This window comes from Setaria viridis, chromosome 2 (assembly GCF_005286985.2).
Source record: "Setaria viridis chromosome 2, Setaria_viridis_v4.0, whole genome shotgun sequence".
Lineage (NCBI taxonomy): Eukaryota > Viridiplantae > Streptophyta > Magnoliopsida > Poales > Poaceae > Setaria > Setaria viridis.
This window is the reverse complement of record NC_048264.2, coordinates 14,810,328-14,831,695: the sequence shown is the minus strand read 5'-3', so window position 1 is coordinate 14,831,695 and position 21,368 is coordinate 14,810,328. Positions and strand designations below refer to the sequence as shown.

The 21,368-nt window shown below is 45.4% G+C and overlaps 1 protein-coding gene and 1 pseudogene across 1 annotated transcript; both read right to left on the bottom strand.

Moving 5' to 3' along the window:
• Window positions 1-279: 279 nt before the first annotated feature.
• On the bottom strand, window positions 280-11,050 carry LOC117844138 (uncharacterized). The gene is made up of 17 exons (XM_072291811.1): window positions 10,391-11,050; window positions 10,161-10,279; window positions 8,376-9,206; window positions 7,967-8,288; window positions 7,487-7,652; window positions 6,814-6,916; window positions 6,584-6,697; window positions 5,638-5,778; window positions 5,389-5,420; window positions 4,782-4,970; window positions 3,889-4,068; window positions 3,603-3,787; window positions 3,402-3,497; window positions 2,061-2,106; window positions 1,847-1,953; window positions 1,275-1,376; window positions 280-1,180 (listed from the first exon to the last, which is right to left on the bottom strand). The coding sequence occupies exons 1-17, from the start codon at window positions 10,856-10,858 to the stop codon at window positions 602-604; spliced, it is 3,780 nt and encodes a 1,259-aa protein (XP_072147912.1). The 5' UTR covers window positions 10,859-11,050; the 3' UTR covers window positions 280-601.
• Window positions 11,051-14,959: 3,909 nt separating this feature from the next.
• On the bottom strand, window positions 14,960-19,143 carry LOC117844137 (uncharacterized; annotated as a pseudogene).
• Between the last annotated feature and the right edge of the window lie 2,225 nt (window positions 19,144-21,368).

Genomic DNA, 21,368 nt, shown 5'->3' with positions numbered 1-21,368 from the left:
GTGTAATTTTTGCGACATATCTGAGCTAGCGAAAGCACTCATGTCAGCCGGAGAAAGTGAATATCACGTACACCTAACGAATATATATCTCCAGGAAGAATCGCCGGAGGCGCTGTCGCGGTGTCACCTCACCTGACGCTCCACGCATACATTGTGGATGCCATGCATAGGAATCACCGGCCTTCACCAGATAGCATTTTACTGCTGGCGCAGCAGGGTTGCAACTGCAATCACCAGCTAGCTTCCCCTCAAAAAGAACAAGCCCACGTCAAAAAAAAATAACAACAAGCTAAACACCACGTTGAAGCTCATCGATCGAGTACCATGCCAGGGTCAATTACCTGTGTCTCTGGCACGTGAGACCAGAGTAATTAAAAATGAGCCAGTAAGGCTCTGTTGACAGAGGAACATATTAGCTGCTACAGCACATCCTGAGCTTTTGCATCTCAGACATTTAACTAGCACACTAATCTAATCTAAAGCAACACAACCCAAGCTCTACTTGCAGCTGTCATCACCGGCTCCTCATAAGCTCTGCGACATGACTGCTGAAATGTATGCCGGCGTGGCGTCGGGACATGTGGACCTTGCTGTCCCTGAACTAGTTGAGCTCCATTGGTTTCAAGGGAACTACATCACTTGGCGGCCTGCCCAGTATCCCCTTGCCGGGGTTACTTGGCGGCCTGCCAAGTATTCCTTTGCCAGGGTGAGGACTAGCTATGGATGGAAACTCAAGCGATGACCCGTAGCCAAAACCAGAAGGTATGATACGAGGCCATGGAATAACGGGCACAAAATGATGAATGCTAGACTGCTGGATGGGGCTTCGATCATGCCGGGCAGGAGGAAAGACCTTGTCAGACGCAGGAGCGGGTAACAAGTCACTACTGGTTGCAGCATCACCACCATGTTTTGCTCTCTTTTGGAATGCATATCCACCCTGCGGGAAAAGTTCACGCTTCTTTTTTCTCTTGCCATGCTTCAAACGAGGTTTGCTGACCAACTCATCTGGGCTAAGGCGCCCAAACAAAAGGGTCTTCAGCTTCTGTGTGTTCACTTTCCCCCTCATGAAATCCAACAAATTCAAAGCACATTGTCTAAGGCATTTGCAGATCTTCTGCATCTGCACCTTCCCCACCGACCTTGCGAAATTTTGCGACCGGTCCAAGAAATCTTCAACCTGCACAAACAGAAGCAAAAATATTGTTGTTTGCCTTTTCAGGGTAAGAGCCTAACCTTTGCTACTTGTTAGTACCCGATGCATGAATACCTACACTTAAATTGCCAACTCCCTTCTTCCATGTCTTGGAGATCCATGACGCTTCAAAATTGCTAGCACACAACCCATGCTCCCATAAACTCTCTGCTGATAACAGCTGCAGGACAAGGCCAAATTTTGGCGTTAGTAGTGAGCACAATTATTTGCAATAATGTGCAAACAAAAAAAAGTGAAACCTGGTACCGTTGCAGAAAACAGGGCAAACTAATAGGAATATAAATCACTAAATAATTCTTAACACACAGACCAATGCAATACTGACAAAAATGGGAAAATAAACTTGCTAAGGTTCAGGGGAACAGTACATCGCCACAATGTCGGCAAATGCAAAAGCTATCATATCATAATTCCTGGCTACAATGTCACCATGGGTAAATAAGAGAATTTCTGCAGATATAATTCGAGCATGTCTAACTCAAATCTGTTGTGGGTTCTAAAAGGACCTATGTTGTGTATGTTAGAAGAGACATCCAACATAACAAGGTACAACATGTTCTTATAGATTCAATTACAGAAAGTAATTTCCACTTCGAACATAAGTAGAAGGTGAACCTTATAATTACTCACTTTACTAATCAGTGACACAAACAGTTCAGCCACAGATTCTGTATTTCTGCTCCCAAACTCCTTAAACAGTACAATGTTCCTCTCAACGCTTGCACAATCTAAACCATCTGTAAGAGCAAGAATCTAGACAGTTATCTTCAGTTTCAATGTGAGAAAGTTAGCAAAATGATGCCAATAAAAGGAAAAACAAAGAGCAAGCATGACAGAAGATAACCTTTTAACAAGGCAGAGAACGCAGGCAATATTGGAGGACATCGGGTCTGCACTGCACATTGCACAAAGATTCAATTTAAACTTATTCAGCTAAAGAAAGAATGAAATACAAAATACTGGTGCTTATTTTCTTAGACGTGCATCTAACGAGCCACGGCTCAATATTCGCACTACCATAAAGGTGAAGGGAACAAAAATGCAATTTCTGGTACACAAAATGCAGTAGTCTGAAGTGTAGCAAAAGAATACAGACTGAGGAAGTGTAGTAGGGCATCTACCATGTTTTCTAACTGTTGACGCCCAAAAGTGGCAGGCTTGGGAGAATCGGGTCAGATTTGTTCAGACTGGTCTCCCAACCGGTTAGACCGGTTTGGGGAAAGTTCCCAAAATGCAAATTGGACTTCACCATGGCGTAGCTCTCGTTGAGACGATCAAATTCATATATGGAACGTCCGGTTTGGACTTCGGATGAGAGAGTTATGCCCTCGGGAAGATCAGCACCCCATGCAGACAGGTCAGACCGGTTGACCAAACCGGTCAGACCGGATGGATCAAAGTGCTCCAAATGAAGATTTGACTCCACCATTGTGTAGATCTCGTCGAGTAGATCAAGATTCATATATAAAACGTTCGATTTGAAGTTCGGGTGAGGGAGATACGACCTTCGCAAGATCTGCACCCGGGCAGACCGGTCAGACCGGTTGCCTAGGCCAGTCTAACCGGTTTGCATCTGTGTAATCCGAGTAGGAGTTGTAATTTGACACGATTTGTATTAGGGTTTCGACTCCTACGTGGGTAAGACCTTCCCTCCCTATAAATGTAAGGGGATTCGGCCGATTGAGGACAACAGAACCCAATCGACAAAAACCAATCTACTATTTTTGTATCTTTTCCTTTATTCTTTGCCCAAGCTTTTCCAATCTACTACTTGTTGTTCTTCCTTCGTCTCGGTGACGTTTGAAGGCGCTCTAGGTGGCCTTCCGATCCTAGAGCAACCCTGCGTGCGCTTGCCCCAACGGGATCCTTCCCAGGCGAGCGTTCGAAGGTTTACCGCCGAGCTCACCGGCGAACCGGTCTGACCGGTCCATCAAACCGGTCTGACCGGCCTGTGCAGAGGCGCTGCATCGAGCTCCTCCGCGCGCTGCACGCTAGAGTGCGTTCGTGTGTTGGCCCCAAAAAAGCGTCAACACTAACCTAGCCTATCAAACATTAGTCAACACTAAAGATAATTTGCCTTCAAATTTACAGATTGATAAGCAAGTCAATTAATAAAAACAAAATGTAGGGAAACAGTTGGTTGCAATTTAATAACCAGACCAAAATAATAATAAACCCATGGTACCTGCAAATGGAAAGCAACTAATGAAATGATTGACATGGAGCTCATTGTTAGTGCTCTTGGGCTATTCAGATCATGTACTTTAGCCCAGAATTTAACCTGAGGAAAAAATGGGAAAATGACAAGATTGTTGTCACATGATTTCAAGTTGATCATATGACTTTGCTAAGTTACTAATTAGAAAGGAAAAGAAGATTGCATTACCAAGTAACTTAGTATCTGAAACCTTTCGTCAAGCAAGGAAACAAATTTAAAGATCATTGACCTTGTCATGCCATCTTTATTTTCAACTGAAATGTCACATTCAATCCCTGTGCCACAATCAATAACCTTCAGAATAGGCACCCTAGCACTTACAACAGGTAAAACCCCACAGAAAATTCCATTCCCTGGATATATCATATTCATATAAGAAAAGGATGGATTGTTCACAAAGATCAATGGGTGTGCAATGAATATCTGAAAATATTCTGTTTAAGGAAATACTTACTCTGATGAGAATATAGAACTTTGGAAAATTTCCTGATTACAGAAATCTTTTGCTTGCGAGTATATCGATCATCAGTATTAGCACTGAAATTGACAGAGAGGTCCAGGTCACTACGAGGAGTAAATAAATCCATCGTGAATGATCCAAATGGTTCCACAACTGGAAACCCATCGTTGCTACCTGAAAGTTATGATAAACAAAGGTCAAAGAAACATGCAAGAGACAGAAGTTGAAATAACAATCAAAATAACAGTGTTCTTTTTTTTTTTTTTGCAAACATGCAGAAGAACTGCACAATTGAGATAGAAAAAAGGTTCAAATACAACACACCCACACACACCCCTCGTTAAAATACCACATAACATGCAACTGATATATGATTTGCACATCAACAAGAGTCCTCTGCTAGTAGTTTTACCACCCAATAAAGTTGTATGCTTTTCCATCTGATTAGAAATAGATCAATATGACATGTATGTGTTTTCGAATTCTTTAAAGCAGTACATGTTGAAACAACATTTGGTACATGATGATATCATGATGTTACCAAAGATATTTGACGCATAAGGCCAGGACATAATCTATGACTATCATAATCGTAGGTGTTGTAGACCAGAATGGCAGAATCACCTATATATTCTTTCCCCCAGGGGTGACTGACTTCACAGAGTCAAAAATGAAGAGTTGTTGAAAGAGATTAATCACAAATTATATAAATAGTCACCATTCACCAGTCAGCATTTTTATATTACTTGTAGTGGTGAATTTGGAGGCTAGAAGTTCATGGCAATATTCAAATACTTAGTAGGGGTAAATTTGGAGGCTAGAAGTTCATGGCAATATTCAAATACTCGAATAGTCACAACTCACAACTACAAGAAATGGAAATATACCAAATATTCGTTTCGTAATCTTCCTGAAGGCATCAACCAAGGTGTTGCGCTGGCCATAGTCAAGTGGCTTCGGACGCAGAATGGCATACACCTCAAGAAGCAAATGATTGAGAGTTCGAAGCAGAGCAGGATTGACTGAGATTGCTGCCAACTCCTCCAGCTCCAGACATTCAGCGTGCCTTTGTAACACTGCACAGGGGAAGACAGGAAACACTTGCGTATAAAACAACCCAAAATTCAAATCTAAGGATATGATACTTACACGTATAATAGTGACAAATATTCTGTCGTTACAAAATAATAATTCCCCACTGCCAAAAACTGGTTATAGTTGCATTCCCCCATCCCCACTGTAGCTCGTACTAAAATAATTCTGGGATGGATCGACATTTACATTAAAAAAAAGAGTTGGAAAACAGGAAATCCATTTTGGCTGCTTAATTTCTCTAGCGAAGGGTCCGTTTGCGCACGGAAGCCTGAACCGCAATGCAGGCCAGGCACTGCATCTCTGTGCAATGCAAACCGCGGCACCAAAATCACAGACATGCTGGGAGCAAACAGAAATGGGGGAGAGGAGTGGAGGGGAGCAGCAAGTTGTATGAAGTACCTTGAGAATCCCATGTGCTTGCCTCGCTGCACCTGCAACATCGGAAGAGCGAGATCAATCCCCGCAACAGCAAACACCGCGCGCGCAAGCAGAAATGCGATCCCCATTCTGGCGAACACCCAACTTCAACTCCACAAAAGGGAAGCGAACCAAATCGATCGTCACCTATGGAGTAGATTGAATTCGGGGTTGCGGGGAATCGGAAGGGTCCGGCCCTTGGGGGAGAGAGAGAAAGAGAGAGTGACTAACTGAGAGGAGTCGGAGTCGGAGTCGTCGGATTCGGACACGGAGGTGCTGGCCGCCGGAGCCGCCATGGTGGTGAAGGATTGCCCACTCACTGGCGAGCGGCGAAACTTCTCTTCGCTACTCCCCCCGTACCGCCGCTCTCTTCTTCAGTCTTCACCGTGGGAAGTTGGACCCTGGATGGACATGCTATGCTCCTTTACTGTCGTGAATCTCTCGCTGACAATGGGCCCGCCCACAGATCACACAGGTGCTCTGCTCTCTCTGCCGAAGCCCCGAATCTTCATGGGCCGCAATGGACCGCCAAACCAATTTTGTTGGGCTTGCAAACGAAATCATTCTGCTTGCTTTTCACAGTAGATGAACAATGAATGGGGATCCCAATAGGTAGGGCAAGGATATCTTGGGACATTGCCGTCATTTCCTCACAATTGTTAAAATTCCCTACTTCCTCCCAAAAAAACGTACTAGCTTCAGATGCACATACAAGCACCACTAGCACATCAATGTAGTACAAAGTAGAGACATGAAATCCCATGTCCAAAGGAATCGAAGATCACAGCAAAATTGCAAACGCAACATTCCAAGGCGACGAAGCTGAACTGCTCTGTACTGTACAAACAAGATAAGCAGTAACTTGCTTCATTTCTCCATCTCATTTTCCAACCCACCCCAACCCCATTAGTCGCTGTGAAACAAAAATTAGTAGTGACCCAAGTCTCAATCAGAGAAGGCCACCTCCCCCATCTGCCGCCACACCCAAAACCATACATTACTTACACCGCGGCAGGGCTGGGCAGGGCAAAAATGAAAGGAACCCCCAAACCCCCAAAGAATTAGATAGAACGAACAAAATTGAATACAACCATACACCACCCACTAACAACTCCACACCTGCGCCCACAAACACCAAATGTTTCCTCTATCTTCTTGCTTTCTTCCACGTATCTACATGATGAAGTATGCTCGGATCACCTCGATTATGGGCGCACGGCACAGTGGGCATTTCCCTCCGCCCCGAACCAATTCGTTCGCGCATTTTGAGCATGTGCACATGTGTCCGCATCTGGTCAGTTAACACCCAAACAAGTCAATAGTTAGCGCAATGCAGATTTTATTCATGGACTAGTACGACTAGACCATTTTCATCCACTAAATAACAAGTGATCAGTGCAAGCCAACCTGTACAGAAGGGAGTCAATTGGAGTCTCACAGCATATACAGCAGGTCCCTTTTCTCACATTTATCCATTTCGAACCATCGTCAATTATTTCTTTACTCTCACCTGAAATTTAAGCACATAGCTTAGGCAGGTGTATGAAGTGTCATTGCTACTGAAATGCAAAGCTAAGCATTAGGAACATGATTCCTTTCTGTTCAACCATATAAACAAATACCAACTCAAGTACGACATAGTTACTTACGAGCATGACCAATTTAATCAGTAGTATACCACTTGCTTGCCATATGGATGCAAACAAGTATTACATAATATCACAGACAAGTGCTGCACAATGCAATGGAATAAAGATACAAGTAATGCATTTAGAGAACCTTATTATCCTAAGCTATGTGCCAATTCGAAACTATAATTAGTAACACCAATATGCAACATCCTTGCTATATGTTTCAAGAAAGATAAACTATAGTTAGGCCCCTTAGGATTCTGTACACCTTAACAGAGATCAGTTAAGCTACACCAAGAATCAACAGGTCAGCCAGCAAATTTCAAAGGTGAGATTACATGCAAACATGCAAGGATTCTCTCTGGATTGTTTCCCTGACCTCTCTAAATTCAAGCAACAAACCACCCTGGAGGAAACGTAGCAAACAGAAAGCTTGTGGATTTACTAACCTTGCTCCCCAATGAAACGATTCAAGGCCGCTGAAACTTCTTGCCTTACAGAACGCTGTAACTCTAGCTGCATATCCATGCAAGCTTCCAACATCCTTTGCATATGGCTCATGCCTTGCTGAAGTCTAGCCATATCAGCCCTTAAATCATTGATGGCCTCCCATTCCTGGACACAAAAACCAAAATAAATGAGCCATTACCACGCTTAATTCAGAAGCTTCTGTGAAGTGCGCATAAAATAATACCCCAAGAGTCTTAATGAAATGACACCCAGCTCTCCTGCGCATTTGAGAAAAAAAAACCACAAGAGTAACCTAAAAACAAGAGTGAATGCAATAGAGTACTGCAAATAAAGCCTACAACATACGGTTTATTAATGAATTCACAATAAAGAAAGATGTATTCCAATCTCCAGAAAGATGAATTGAGCAAAGTAAAAAATAAATATTTGTGGTAAGAATATCATAAGCAATAACTCACAATGTCAGAAGAAGAACGATGAATGTTTTGCCTGATCCAATTATTACGATGCAACTCTGAATGCCAAAGTGGCTGACGAGGAGGCATAGGTGGAGGTGGTATCACTAAAGGAGGCCTGTCAACAGGGTGCTGCAGTTCCTGGTCATCATCATCTCTTTGATGCTCCTGATTTTGATCTGGTGAGTTAGGGGCAGGAGTTGTTCCTTGACTTCCTTCCAGATCCCAAGGGAGAGGACCACGACCTTGCCGTTCAACATATGACCGGATAAGCCGGTCTAAGTTCTCACGAAAAGCACTATGAAGAAGATTAGAAACGCTCCTTCTGCATAATTATTAAGAAAAAATCAGTATTTAGACCAACAGCAAATAAATTATTTATACCAACTTCCTTTAAGCAAGAAACTATCACCTGCTTAGAAGTTCCCTCAATTCTGTGCTATACACATTCTCGTCATCCCCAGGGATGAATGTGTTACCTCTTCTAATAAGAGCAGCACCATGGTCAATTGGTTGGTCAGAAGTATTATCATGCCAATTGTCGGCAGTATCATTAGACTCATCATCATCTTGCCACTCTTCATTGACTTCTGGGAGATGATCATCACTCTGCCACTCATCATATACTTCTATAGGGTGATCATCTCTGCTCCACTCCCCATGTGATTCCTGAAGGTGATTATTATCATGCAATTCTTCAAGCACTTCGGGAAGATGATCACTATCATGCTGCTCTTCATGCGCTTCAGGAAGACTATCATCACTGATTGACTCTTCGTGTGCTTCAGGAAGACGATCAACACTGGTTGACTCTTCATTTGCTACTGGAAGACGATCGTCGTGATCATCCTCAACTGCTGTCCCCTCACGGGATGAGATGTCTGCATTCTCACGCCAACTTCTTTCAGATTCCTCTCCAATCACAGCATGGGAAAATCGTTGCCAATCTCTTCTCTCCTGTTCCAAATCTTCCTGACTTTCTACTTGACTATGAGATCCACAGAAGACTTCAGCAACGCTAGGGCTGCCGCTTTCAAATCCTGATGTTGTTGCTGTACCTTCAATTTGCTGAAGACTGATATTCTCGCTTGTTTGTTCATGTCTCTCCTGAGTAGTTTCAGAAGGAGGTCTTGATTCAGAATGATCATTTGTAGATAGTTCAACATCATGAGTTGAAGAAGCATCTGCTTGGCTAACTGCTTGACCACGGACAAGATTCTCCAATCTGAAGCGGAACTCTTCTCTAGTTATTAAAATTAATGAGTATTATTATTTTACTTAGCAACTTAGCACATGATGAAAAACATTACAAAAATACATTTTAACAGCAGTAATTAGATTCATCCATATAGTAAGTGAACGAGCCAGCTTGAAATTATCAAATATGATCAGAGAAAAAAGGTGATAATAACGTATATAACAAAAGTAATCGTGTGGCTTGGCTTGCAAGTCGATATATCTAGCTGATATGTTAGGTCCTAGCAAAATATTAGAAAGAATGTAGCCATATCTTTGGACAACCAAAACCAACTAACTACAGATGTACTCCATGTCTATGCTAAAAAGGCACCAAGCTTCAAATATGGCAAGAAGGTAAGAAGATGACAAATGCCTGGATAGCTTTCAAGTTTCAAACATTTAGTATAAACTTATGGTGTGCTTTTAAACAAGGAAAATACCAGCCTTCACTTATATGTAATTTGACACAACAGAAAACCAAAGCCAGGCAAGCAAAACTGTCGTGCGAGGATGGCATGACAATTAGCACTTTGGAGTTAGAAATGGACAATAATACAATATGAGCAACACTAATATACAGCTAAGCACTGGTGCTCAGTGAATTAAAGTTTACATTACTAAAACACACAACTTGTAGTGCTTTACCTGCATCATATAACAGCGTAACCCTTACTAAGTAACCATTCTTTGTATACTACTAGCTTTTGCTTCGCGAAGCAAAACATTTGCAAATCAACAGAAAAGCTAAATGAAGCAACAGCTGAAGCAATATCAAGCATCATGAACTCATTATAAGATGTAACCCGTCCAACTACAGCATCGGAATGTTGTGACAGTGACACATTGGTCCAGTATGCACTTGCATTTATCCCCAAAAAAAGATAATAATAATAATACATCCATTAAGCAGCAGCAGGAGCCTCAACATTCATGTCTCAGCACGCGAGCTGACACATACCTCAACCCGGAGACAGGATGCCGCTGCCGCAGCTGGCCAAGCTCCCTTGCGGCCACGGATGGGGGCCTCCTCTCCTCTGGCAGACCGCCGTTGCGCAGAAACCGGCCCCGGAGCAGTGCCTGCGTTAGACGGGAATTCTGATCGTATCAGAAATCCGAAACGAAAGGCAAAGCAGCGCGTAATAAGCAAGTAATGGAACAGTGTGTTGAGAAAGGAAGAAGAGCACCGACGTGGATTCGGTTGCGGTGCGGGAAGTCGGAGACGGCGCGGTGCTGGGAGAGGCGGTGGAGCTCGGCCTGGCGGTCGGCAGCCATGCGCATGACGAGCTCGAGGCGCGCCTGGCGGCCACGGATCCGGGGGGCGTCCCTGCGCGCGTGGTCAGGGACGGGGGACGGCGGGGGCCCCGTGTCGTCGTCGCGGTCGCGGGCGGCCATGTGGACCCACTCCCTGACGAGGCGCACCCGGTCGCGCTCGATCTCGCGGAGCCAGGAGGACGAGGAGGAGGAGGTGGAGGCGCGCGAGATCTGCGCAGCGGGCGCGCGGCGGAGGAAGTCCGGGGACCCCTCGCGGCTGGATCCAGCGTCCCAGTCGCTGTCGCTGCGGGGCTCGGAGGGCTCGCGGCGGCGGCGCGAGGTCATGTCGCTGTCGGGGAGGAGGAAGGGAGCTGGGGATTGGGCTGGAACGGGGACGTCGCCCATCGCCGCCGGCCGCGCTGAGGCATGGAGCGGTGGGGAAGCTGATGCCGATTGGATTGTGCTACGGCGAAGTCAATCCCCCAACGCAACGCGCCAGAGTCTCAGCATTGGAGGAGACGACGACGGAGGGGAGAAGGTGGAGGAGACGAAGCAAGTCCAATTCCCTCCCCCCTCCCTCCCAACGGGGAGACGCCACCACTCCCCGCGGGTAAAGGGCTTTCCATTTTTTTTTTCTCATTTCTTTTCTCTTTTTCTTTCAAAAAATATTTTCTGGAGGGAAACTAAAAGTTCTAGATTATTGTTATGTTTATTTTTATGCCTATATTAGGTATTTATCCAGAACATGTCATTCCAGGTGTCAAACAATTATTTTGACCTGTCATCCGGTTGTCAAATTTTGTTTTAGAAAAAAATCATAAGGTTTGTAATTCAAGGAGAAAAAAATAGTTCTGCTACCAAATTCTACTCAGCTTTCAGTATACTCCGTTCGTTCAAATTGTAAGGTGTTTTAACTTTTATAAATTTATAGATATTATTATGCACATACAATTTGGAATAATTTGGAACAGAGGAAGTATTGGGAAAAATCTATCGTACGGCTGCTGGCCCAGATACGCGTTTATACGGCGTGGTTACGCGTTTAAACGGCATGGTTGTAAGGGGGTGTTTGGATACACCCTCGTAAACTTTAGTACCTATCACATCAGATGTTTGGATGCTAATTAGGAGTATTAAATATAGTCTAATTATAAAACTAATTGCACAAATGGAGTCTAATTCACGAGACGAATCTATTAAGCCTAATTAGTCCATGATTTGATAATGTGGTGCTACAGTAACCATTTGCTAATGATGGATTAATTAGACTTAATAGATTCATCTCACGAATTAGTACAGGGATTCTACAATTAGTTTTATAATTAGCTCATATTTAGTTCTCCTAATTAGCGTCCGAACATCTAATGTAACCCTCCTAAAATCTACGTCGTATCCAAACACCCTTAAATCTGTCCCGCGTTATGGACTGTTCCCTTTCATATGCGTGCATATGATCTTTGATTGATGGGGTCTGTTCCACGTGCATGAACTTTGGGCCGGCCAGATGGACCATGAAAGCTAATTGATGTCTCCAGCCCATTTCATTTCATGAAATTGTAATAAACTTCTTATTTGATATCTATTTTTAATTGTATTTGCACCGTTTTGTTCCTTGTAATAGCATCTACAAAACAAGATCCATTGTTACGTATATTTTAAAGTTATTTAATTTGTTCCATCAACTTATATATAGTGGCAGTAACTTACGTGTAAACTTAACAATAAATCTTGCACGTAAATTGCTAGATGGCATACTATGAAAGATGTTATATGATATTTCATATAGACTACAACATATATTTTACGTAAAATGTGTTCAAATAGATAAAATGAGTTTCACACAAAAAATTTATACAATAGGAAAAACTTGTTCCATGAAACCTATTTTATAACGATTATTTTATAAATCAACTGTTATATAGTCTATACATAAGTCGCACCATATATAAGTTCATATATTATCTCTATATAAGTTACTGCATGGTTTTCTATACAAGTTAATACCGAAAATACGGCGTAAGTTGTAGTATGGTTCTACAGTAAGTTGACAACATACCATGCAACATGAGTCAGTACACTATCTTTATATAAGTTGACACCAAATAAACGTGCAATACAAGTTGATACATTATCTCTTCATATGTTTGCTATTGAAACTCATATAGCTTATTAGTACATAAGTTGCTGCATAGTGTCTAACACAAATTGATTACATAGTTGACATAAGATTGGTACATCATGTCTACATCAGTTGCTACTACCCCTATACATAAGTTGATAGTAAATATAAAATTACTTGAAAACCTATGGAAAGTGAATCTTGTTTTGTAGATAAAATTATAAGGAACACAACGGTGCAATCAGATTAAAAAACGAAATATCATTGAGAAAGTTATCTCCGATCAAAGTAAACAAAGTAAATGGTATTACATTAGAGTGATATTATCCACACGCTATCACTACATGTCTTATTAGTTATTCCTCCCGAGTCGAGGAATTTCTCCACGTGACGACAAAAAAATTTGCTTTGCTTGTCCTGACATTTTGCTCGCATGCATGCTGGACAGAAGCGTACCATTGGTGTTTTCTCTACGCAGGGATCGGGAGTCGCGCGATTGCTTTATGCGCGACAGGTCACGCATACTATAATAATATATAGTTAGCAGGACTAGATCAATAACTTGGTATAATTTGTTTGGAGTAAAATGCATGAGCAGTCATTATAATTGTTAGTTTGTTTCAATTTAGCCACCGTACTTAGAAAAAAGCGTAAATTATGGTCATTAAGATTGCTTGGATCTGTCGATACGGTCATTGACTCTCCAACAATACGTATTTGGATGACAGGAGCCATCATCAGCCAGGGATAGAAGTCTCCTCGCTCCTCGCATGGGTTCGTTGTTTCCTGCCGCCGCCGCTCGCAAATCGCCGCTGGCGACGATAGTCACGATCTTATCCGCATAATAAAGAAACGTGGGCAACATAATGCATATGACGACGTTTATAGATGGAATTAAGAGAATTAAGAGAACATAATGCATATGACGACGTTTATAGATGGAATTAAGAGAATTAAGAGAGGGGAGTAAAAGGAAAAATTACAAATGGAAAGGTATATTGATTTGTCCATGCTGGAGCACAAGTCATTACTCAAATCTATGCCATGTCATCCGAATGCGTATTGCTAGAGAGTCAATGACCGTATCAACACAGTCAAGCAAGTACAATGGACATCCATGCATTTTACTTATTTGTTTGTGTCATCGGAGGAGTTTTCTTACCTTATGTGGATAAAAAAGATCGTATATTTGTACCAAAATGCTCATTTCGTCTTTGCAAGCCTAGAACTGTCGTGACAATATTCACTGCTCTATTTTATTAATGATTTGTATACCAATTAACTACATTAATGACTATGCTGTAGAAGTCCCTACTCAACCCCTCCAAGTAAGTTGAACCATTAGATTTTTATTGATGGATGATATGATAGATTCACCCCTTTTTATTTTATAGACTGATAAAAGAGTAAATTGCGCCCGCCATACAACAACTTGTATGTTGTATCCATTTGGTCCAACAAGTTGCAAAACATACAAATAGATATATAAACTTGTTAAACGTGTGCATGTACGGTAACATGTATGGCTCTCAAGCGTATTTTTCCGCCGTGGCAGGAAGGAAGGCTCTAAAATTCGTATTTTTCACTATTTTCACTAGTGATTCAAAAAAAATTGAGTATATTTTATTTTACTGTATGGCTCTCAACCAGCACGTGGACAAACATATATGAGTATTTTTTTACTGCCCTGTAGGCCACATTAGTATAGATGTTAAGTATTTGTGATTTTTTTCTAGATATCATAATATATGTTCTGGATTACAATCAACAGAGGCCCTTAGACAGCATAAGTTTCTCACATTTTGTTTGAAGCCTACCACTCAAATAACTTTTCCGTAATGTGATATTCAGTACATGATTATTCCAAGCAACAAATTTAGTTATCTTTGATCGATGTGCCAATATAAATCTTTAGTTGCTAGAAAAATAAGTTAACAATAAGCTTGTTTGCGCATTACTTATCTCAAACTAGATGAGAGAAAATGTAGAGAATAATAAACACAAAAGAGCGATGGGATGATTCATACGAATACTTCAAGTGAAAATACTACGTGCTAAAATGTAGACCGGTTTTGAGTACAAAAATAACTCAGATATAATTTTAATCTTGGATGGCGGTTAACGAATTTTCAACCACTTATTTGGCTCGGTTTATCGAAGAGCTTTATTTTTCTCCAGTTGCAGGCCTCCAGGAACGTCGGGAACGGGCGGCCGCGACGAAGGTGGAGACCGATGGCCGTGTACTTGGCGTTGGGGCCGCGAATGACGTTGAGGACGATGGACCGGTCGGTGACGGGCTCGCTGAGATCACTGAGGGCGTCTACCATGACCTTCAGGCGCCTGCAGTAGTCGGTGATGGACAGGTCGCCTTGGACAAAGGTGCGGAACTAGGCGTCGAGGAGGAGGGCGCGTGTCTCGCAGTTGCCGAGGAACTGGTACTTGATGGCAAACCATATAGAGCGGGCGGTGGCGCCGGGCGCCATCACCGTGTCGGCGAGGTCGTTGGAGAGGGTGTCGTAGATCCAAGACCAGACGACGCAGTCCATCCGCGCCCAATCTGGATGACCAGGGACGGGGCAGTTCTGAAGCACATGAGCGTCGAGGGAGAACTTCCCGACGGTGAGCAGAAACTGCTCGCGCCAGCGGGCGTAGTTGGTGGAAGCGATGATCGGGATGAGGCTACGGATGTTCCGGACCGCAACAACCTAGGCGTGTAGGTTCAAGACGGCAGCGGCCTCTGGAGCAGCATGGTGTCATGGACGGAGGGGATGGCGCAGCTCTTGTGGTCGTCGTCGTCGTCGTGGATTCTCGGCGGCGAATCGGCCGCCTCGGCGGCCGCACGCTCCTTGGCAACAAGGGCCAGGCGTCGCGGAGGCGGGCGTCGGCGGCATCGCGCTCCTGGGCTACAGCAGCCGCCAGCTGTTCGGCCTGGAGGGTGCGGGTAAGGGCGGCGGCGCGATCGGCCTGGCGCCTAGCCTCCTTAGCGTGGCACTACGCGTCAGACGGCTCGGTGACGAGTGCCATAGACCCGGCCATAGCGGCGGCGATGCGCTAGATAAGCAGAAGCGGAACGGGGTAGAAATCCAGACTCATGATATTATGAAAGCAAATATGGATAGGGAAATTGTAGATTGATTATGAAGGTGCATAGCACGTACACATATATAGGCAAGGGTTCTAGGGTGGTTCTAGGGTTAGGAGGAACCCTTGCCTATCCTAAAAAAATGTTGGAGAGGCGGCGCGGCGCTTGGCGCCTGACAGGACCGGCGGCGCAGCGCTGGCGCCTTACAGATCCAATAAGTATAGATGGACACGTATCATAATGCAATAGTTTTGGAATTGATTCCCAGCTTGCATTTTTTTTATTGACAAATGCATCTGACCAACTCAAAAAGAAAAAAAAAGTGCCACTGGAGGTGGCGCAAAAGCGCCTAGGAATGCCATTTTTTGGTTTTTGTCTTAAAGTTAATAATAGTAACCTAAGCTACAGTTGCCATACTTGCACATATTGGACAAATTCATGTATTCGGTTGCAAATTTTGCAACTTGGATCAAAGTGATACAGCCCTATAAAATATTGTATGATGGGTGCAATTTACTCTTGATAAAATATATGGCATGAAATCCCCCTCAACCATTATTTACAAAACAATCCTTACTTTCTTAAGGCAAAAATGTCAATTTCACCCTCAAACCTACCCCACTGCTCATATGGAACAAATCATATGACTCATGAAATAAAACAATTTACACATGGAACAAGCCGCGTGACTCGTGGAACAAAAATACATACTAGATATAAAAATAAATCACATGATTCATGGAACAACAGAAAACAAATCTAATAGCTATTTGTGCCATATCTAGTGTTTAAATGGGCCAAAACCTAATACCAACTATAGTTGTCTTGCGTGCTGTATCCGATCCTTATCCTAAATGGCCTTTTTTCACGTGCCCGTGCTAGCCTCGGACATTATTAGTTTAGTCATTATGTATGAAAAATTATATTTTTCTCTTTTTTATTAGTTATAAGAACTTATGTGCAACCTAAGTGGCCCACTCGTTCCGATGAACCTCCTCCATGCTCGTTACGTGCCACTCCAATGGTTTCTCATGCCAGTCTTAGTGGGTGCCGTAGGATGTTTTCATAACATTAAATTCTATGCCACATCAGTAATTTTGCTGACTTCACAACCTAATTATGAGAAAATAGGAGAGGGGAGTGAGGGATATGGGAACCCCATGGGTCCCCACCGACCAAGATACTGGCCGGTCCTGACAAGTGAACCCACCCGACTAGAACGTGCGGGCCAAGGACGTGAAGATACTTGGAGCACAAGTTAAGGAAACCAGGCAATTCAAATCAGCCCGGATATTGCGGGATGTCTGTTGTAATCCGACTCAGATTACTTTTCATGTAACAACCGAATAGATTAGATTCAAACCGACTTGTAACCCTAGATCGTTAGCCTATATAAGGCGGCCAAAGGCGCCTCCCTAGGGCAACTCAACTATTCCACGCACCAGCGCAAAGTAATACAATCTAGCAAAACACAGGACGTAGGGTATTACTTTCCGGAGGCTCGAACCTGTCTAAACCCTCGTGTTCTTGTGATTACCTTCAAGTTCTTGGTCTCGCAATCTTCTCTGTCTACAAATCAACCACTTGGTAACCCCCTGGTGGATTGCCGGGCTACTAAATTCAACAGTTGACGCGCCAGGTAGGGGTGATTATGAGATCCTCCCAGCGAGCTTGATGGTATTCCACACCGGCGTCATCTTCCTTCCCGAGAGCGTGAAGGATTTTCTCGTAAGCGCCCACCCACCCACACTCTCCAACCTAACCGGGTAAGTCCTTAAAGTTGAAATCAGATTGATCTGGTTTTGCGGTAGGTAATTACATGTTGAATTGTTTTTTCCGATCTGCACGAGCGGCACACATCTTCTCCGGATCAAGCACCACTCGGCCACAGGCCTACGCGAGTTGTTAGCCTTGGACGCAACGTGCGCGAGGCATGAAGATGCCACGAGCTTGTGCTTTGATCATAAATTGCCAAAACATGCATGAAATGGATCAGGATCCGTACACACACTAGCTCATAGGGAAGAGTCTTTCTTATTTTTTACCCACGCAAAGCTTTTTCTCATCTTTAGCTGCTAATCTAATTAGATTGGATCTAATTAATCGCATGATTAGGAAGCATATTTATTTTCTTATCTTTATTCTACTCTAATCCAGTTGCTTTGGATCTATTCTATACGAGGAATAGCATGCACGGTGGCTGTTTGGGAGCACTCCACTCCAGAAAAACCAGCTCCACTCCACCAGCTCCACACTTTCCTAGCTCCACTCCACCAGCTCCACACTTTCCTAGCTCCACTCCACCAACTCTAAAATAACATGGAGCTGCTGCACGTGTTTGGCTGATGGCAGTGCTCCAGCTCCAAAAACATGAGCACTTGTTGTGAATGGTCTATTTTACCCTTTGTGAACGGACTCACATGTCATACTCTTCTATTTTCTCCTCTCCTCTTCTCTTCTCAAATGGGTATGGCACCGATGCCATGGACGAGGACAGGTCCCTGTTCCCATTGCCCACGGAATCCAGCTGGGCCACCGACGTATCCACGGGGCTCACAGTGACAGCAGCACTCGCTATCCCGACCACCCCAAGCATGAGCCCGTTGCCCATGGCCTAATCCCCAATCCCCACCGGCGCGAAACCCATCGCGCACGCGCCGGCGTCATTGGCGGCGCCGAAGTTGCCGAAAACGATGGAGGCGCCATTGCTGACCGCCTGAATCGGCCGCGGAGCCACCGGGTGCGCGGGGACCGCCGCCGCCGCCGCCGCCGCCATCGCCGCCGCGGTGGGGTTATCCCGGACGACGCCGACCCTGACCAGGAACTCCTCCAGCGTCATCTCCCCGAGCGTCGGCTGCCGGTTGGGCTACGGCTCCGCCCCGCCGCCCGCAGCCCCCGGTGCCGGGCCCTCGCAGACAAAGTCCCGCCAGACCTCATCCACCGCCTTGACGCTGAGCGTGCGGGGCAGGGTGAGCGCGCCCCGGCCGCGCCGCTGCAGGGGAGCTCGCCCCGGCCAGCCTACGCCCCGGCCGCGCGGCGGGCGGGCAGCGCGGCGGGCGGGGTCGGTGCGCGGGTGGGACAGGGCAACGGGAGGACTATTTTTATTTCACGAACCGGTATTGTGTAACGAGTAGCAATGGTGGGTAAATACCCACCAACTCCATGAGGAGGTCTATACAGGGGGTTTTTGGAGCACCTCTTGAGGTACTCCACAAAAAACGTGGATCTACCCCCCTGCTCCACCTTTTTCCTGGAGCTGGAGTTGCTGGAGCTAGACGCGTTTGGCTGCGAAATTTTCGAAATTAGTAGAGTGGAGAATTTTTTATGGAGTGGAGTGCTCCCAAACACCCCCTAAATTGAGGACATCGCCGGAGCTCCAGCGATCATCATCATCGTCGAGCACTTCATTGCCATCGCCGTCATCGGGCACTTTGCAGCTGTCGACCGCAGCAGCTCGTTGGACAGCATGCAGGAGCCGCGGACCGCCATGACATCTCTAATATGGGTGCCGCACTGTTGCATGGAGGAAGACGCCGCCTTACCGGAGCGTCTGCAACACCAACCTCCACAACAGACGTACGAGAAGAACATTCTCCTTTCTTTCTATTTCAGATTTTCGTTCTTATGTTTAATTCAAGGTCAACAATTCGTACCCTTAATTGTTTTCGTTGGCTAATGTCTGTGTTCCGATTGCACGCATGCATAGATTGGAGTTGCATTTGCCAGGCACCCGACGATGAATCCTGAAGCCGGCATGCTGCGGGACGCAGCTCGTGCATACCTGGTGCACTCGGAGGCAGCGTCAACACTCGACACCGACGCGCCGAGGACAACTCTAATGACTCAGACCCCACGCGGAGCTAGTCGGGGGCAAATCCCCGATTAGTTTGCTTCATCAACAACTGTCCACTGACCACGACGACCAAGATGATGCTCAGGGCTTCTAAGCCTAAACACGAAGACGACATGCGGGTTCTCCGACTCGATCACGAATCAAAATAAGTCTTATTTACAATCAAATATATACCTACATACGCCTCGGCTCCTCCATGTCTCCGTGACTTTCGCTGAACGCCTCGGCTCCTCTGTGTCTATGTGACTTTCACCGACCATCTTGGTCACACCCCGATTGCTCATACAGCTTGGTCTGTCCACTACACGGGCGGTCGGGACTGCGACCTATGAGTGCCCAATGCACACTCTCGCTTTTTTGCACAGTTCCGACTACTTTGCGATCTCCTTCATGTCTTGTACATCCTCTCTTAACGGTTGCTAAAGTACTCGTGTAGTACACGCTTTAATCCGTGAAACCTTGACTCATCCTACACGTCTCCTATATGCGAGCATCAAGTCAGCTTCAGCGCTATAGCTTGAGATAAGCCGTCCTCTCCGTGAGCAGTGGTCAGTGGGCTAGGTGCTTAAACATAACAAGCTAACTACCCGGGAAAATTACATGACCTACAAGAGCAGGATGTGCAAGAATTTACTTCTATAGCGAATTAAACTTCTGAGTTGTTCAATTATTAAATGATCTTCACTATGTTACATAATGTTTGTATTGTCCTTTTACAGCTCAACAACTATTCGGCGTGCCTCCCGTCGCTCGGCTAACCTTTTTGGCTCGGGGCGGGAGGCGACTCGGCGTGCTTCCACGACTTGTTCGGCTCCCAAGCTCGGGGGTTGGGCGCTGCAGACAACTCAGCATGCCTTCCGTCACCCGGCCGACCTTTTTGGCTCGGGGTAGGAGGCGACTCGACGTGCTTCCTTGACTCGTCCGGCTCTCAGGCTCAGAGGCTGGGTGCCGCAAATAACTCGGTGTGCCTTCCGTCGTCTGGCCGACCTTTTTGGCTCGGGGCGGGAGGCGACTTGGTGTGCTTCTATGACTCGGCTAGCTCCCAGCTCGGGAGCTGGGCACCACAGATGACTCGACGTGCCTCCCGTCGCCCGGTCGACCTCTTTGGATCGGGGCGGGAGGTGACTCGGCGTACTTATACGACTCGTTTAGCTCCCAACTCGAGGGCTGGGCGCCGCAAATAACTCGGCATGCCTCCCGTCGCCCGGCCAACCTCTCTGGCTTGGGGTGGGAGGCGACTCGACATACCTCCATGGCTCCGGCAATCCTCATACTCGGGGGTTGGGCACCTACTTTAGGTCAGCGTGCCTCCGTAGCTTCATCAGTCCTCGTACTCGGTGGCTGGGCGCCTATTTCAGGTTAGCGTGCCTCCGTGGCTCCGCCAGTCCTCGTACTTGAGGGCTGGGCACTTACCTTTGGTCGACATACCTCCGTGGCTTCACCTATCCTTGAGCTCAGGCACTAGGACCTGCTTCTGGGATCAATTTTCTTTTCCTTTTTGACCATTGGACCAATTATACTAATCGTTTCAATGCTCGGGCGATACTCCATATGGAGTGCGTCTTGCGACGCCCTCCATGTCCTTCGCTTCGACTTACTGGATGCCCGTCATCCATCAACTCTACACTTGACTTCGCTCTGCGTATGGCTCTGCGTTCAATCGGATTTTCTTCTTTTTTGAACACTGCGTAGCCTCTCCGTCACTATGACGCTGTTGTAGCTTCAGCCGACTATATTTCAAGCTTCGCTGCGATGTCTAAGTTCCTGTTCGCCTACACATCGCTCGGGGGTTTAAGGGATATAGGTACCTTATGGGTCCCCACCGATCAGGATACTGGCTGGTCCTGACAAGTGGGCCCGC